Here is a 1708-nt window from a genome sequence, read left to right on the forward strand (position 1 = left end):
AACTGGGTTCAATTCCAGCCTCAGGTGACTGTCTGTATGGAGTTTGCACATTCTCCCACTGTCTGCGTGGGTTTCCTTCGGGTGCTCTGGTTTCCTCCCACAGTCCAAAGATGTGCAGGCTAGGTGGATTGGCCGTGCTAAATTGTCCATGGTGCCTGGGGATGTTTAGGTTGGGTGGGTTAGACGTGGAAAATGCAGGGTGAGGGGAATGGGTCTGGGTGGGATACTCTTCGGAGGGATGGTATGGACTTGTTGGGCTGAATGGCTTGTTTCCACACTGTAAGGATTCTATGATACTTTGACAAAAACACATATTCATTTCATATAAAACTTTGTGCAACCATTTGGCTCAGTAATGCTGGAGAAAGAGATGTTTTGTTGAAACTTTGCATCTTGCCCTCACCAGAGCAGAATCAAAAATGCCACATTTCAAAGTGCACAGTGAGATTTCCCATTTCAGTGTAAATTGTTATCCCCTTGAAGACTTGCTTTTCTTGCATTTGTCTGGATGAGCGTAAGATGAATTACATGTGTCTTTTCAATTCAGCAACTCTTAAGAGATAAGCGAAAGACAAAGAGAAAAAAGAGTGAGAAGACAATGAGAAACAACGAGACAGAGTGGGAGACAGAGAGAGAGAAAGGACCGAAACAGCCGCAGAATGACCAGCCAAGGTCAGCGGCACTAGGGAAAAATTAGAGAAGAAGCGAAGGAGCATATTTAAAAGAGAATAAAACCAGTACCCAAAGGGTTAGAGAGAGAGAGAATGGGGAAAAGTGACAGACTGACTTAAGTAGAAAGATAGAGTGAGAACGAGAAAGGTACATGGAGAGAAGAGGTAAGAACTGGACACGGGAGGGAGAGATAGAAAGAAGGAGGGAGAGGAAGGAGGGTGGGCTGGGCAGATTCCGCCAGTTTTGTTCCTCTCAAACCTGAGGAAGGCGGAGCCGCTGGAGAGTTAGATTTCTCAGCAGCGTGTAGCCCAGAGATAGAAGGTGAGTGAGGAGATACAGAGAGGGAGAGGGAGAGAGAGAAGGTTTAACCCAGGGAACAGCACAGAGAGATTGCCACAATCTCAAACAGACTGAGTGAGATAGCAGTGAGGAGTTGGGGAGAGTTCTGCTTAAACCTGCCGCTGCCTCAGGACAGAGTGTTCTCACATGGTGCTGGTCCCGCTGACAAATCCGGGAATAAAACTTTGTCTCGGAATCTAGTTGCTGCTGTCTCAGGGGAACAGACCCAGAGCTTTAACAGCAGCAGGAGGAGATTGTGATCGAAGCCTGGGCTCAGGTACACTCGGGGACCCAGAAGCTGGTCTTTTCACTGGGAATAAATGTAAATCTGTCTCAGTGTGTGACAACAGGCTCCCAGCTGCAACAGGGTACTGCTGCCTGAGATTCCTGCTCTGATACCCCCATCCTATCCCCACAGCCTGGTCTGCCTGCCTTCCCCAGGCCGGGGACAGAGACAGCACATCGCCGGGAGGGAGAATGTTCATCCTGCAGGCCAGGTAATGTGTGTCTGTCTGTTTGTGTCTGTGTGTGTGTACCTGTATCTGCCTGTCTGTGTGTGTACCTGTATCTATCTGTCTGTGTGTGTGTACCTGTATCTATCTGTCTGTGTGTGTACCTGTATCTATCTGTCTGTGTGTACCTGTATCTGTCTGTCTGTCTGTGTGTACCTGTATCTGTCTGTCTGTGTGTACCTGTA

At 48.2% G+C, this 1708-nt stretch overlaps 1 protein-coding gene across 1 annotated transcript in view; it reads left to right on the forward strand.

Annotated features, from left to right (window-relative positions):
• Positions 1-942: 942 nt before the first annotated feature.
• The window catches only part of LOC125488247 (A disintegrin and metalloproteinase with thrombospondin motifs 10-like), a 14374-nt gene continuing 13608 nt past the window's right edge, over positions 943-1708 (forward strand). The window contains exons 1-2 of the mRNA XM_048621184.1: positions 943-993; positions 1430-1508. Coding sequence (XP_048477141.1) covers positions 1489-1508 — 20 coding nt within the window. The 5' untranslated portion in view covers positions 943-993; positions 1430-1488. The remainder of the gene's footprint in view (positions 994-1429; positions 1509-1708) is intronic.

The sequence above is a fragment of the Rhincodon typus genome, unplaced genomic scaffold (genome assembly GCF_021869965.1).
Source record: "Rhincodon typus isolate 14 unplaced genomic scaffold, sRhiTyp1.1 hic_rhity00000090, whole genome shotgun sequence".
NCBI classification, from domain to species: domain Eukaryota; kingdom Metazoa; phylum Chordata; class Chondrichthyes; order Orectolobiformes; family Rhincodontidae; genus Rhincodon; species Rhincodon typus.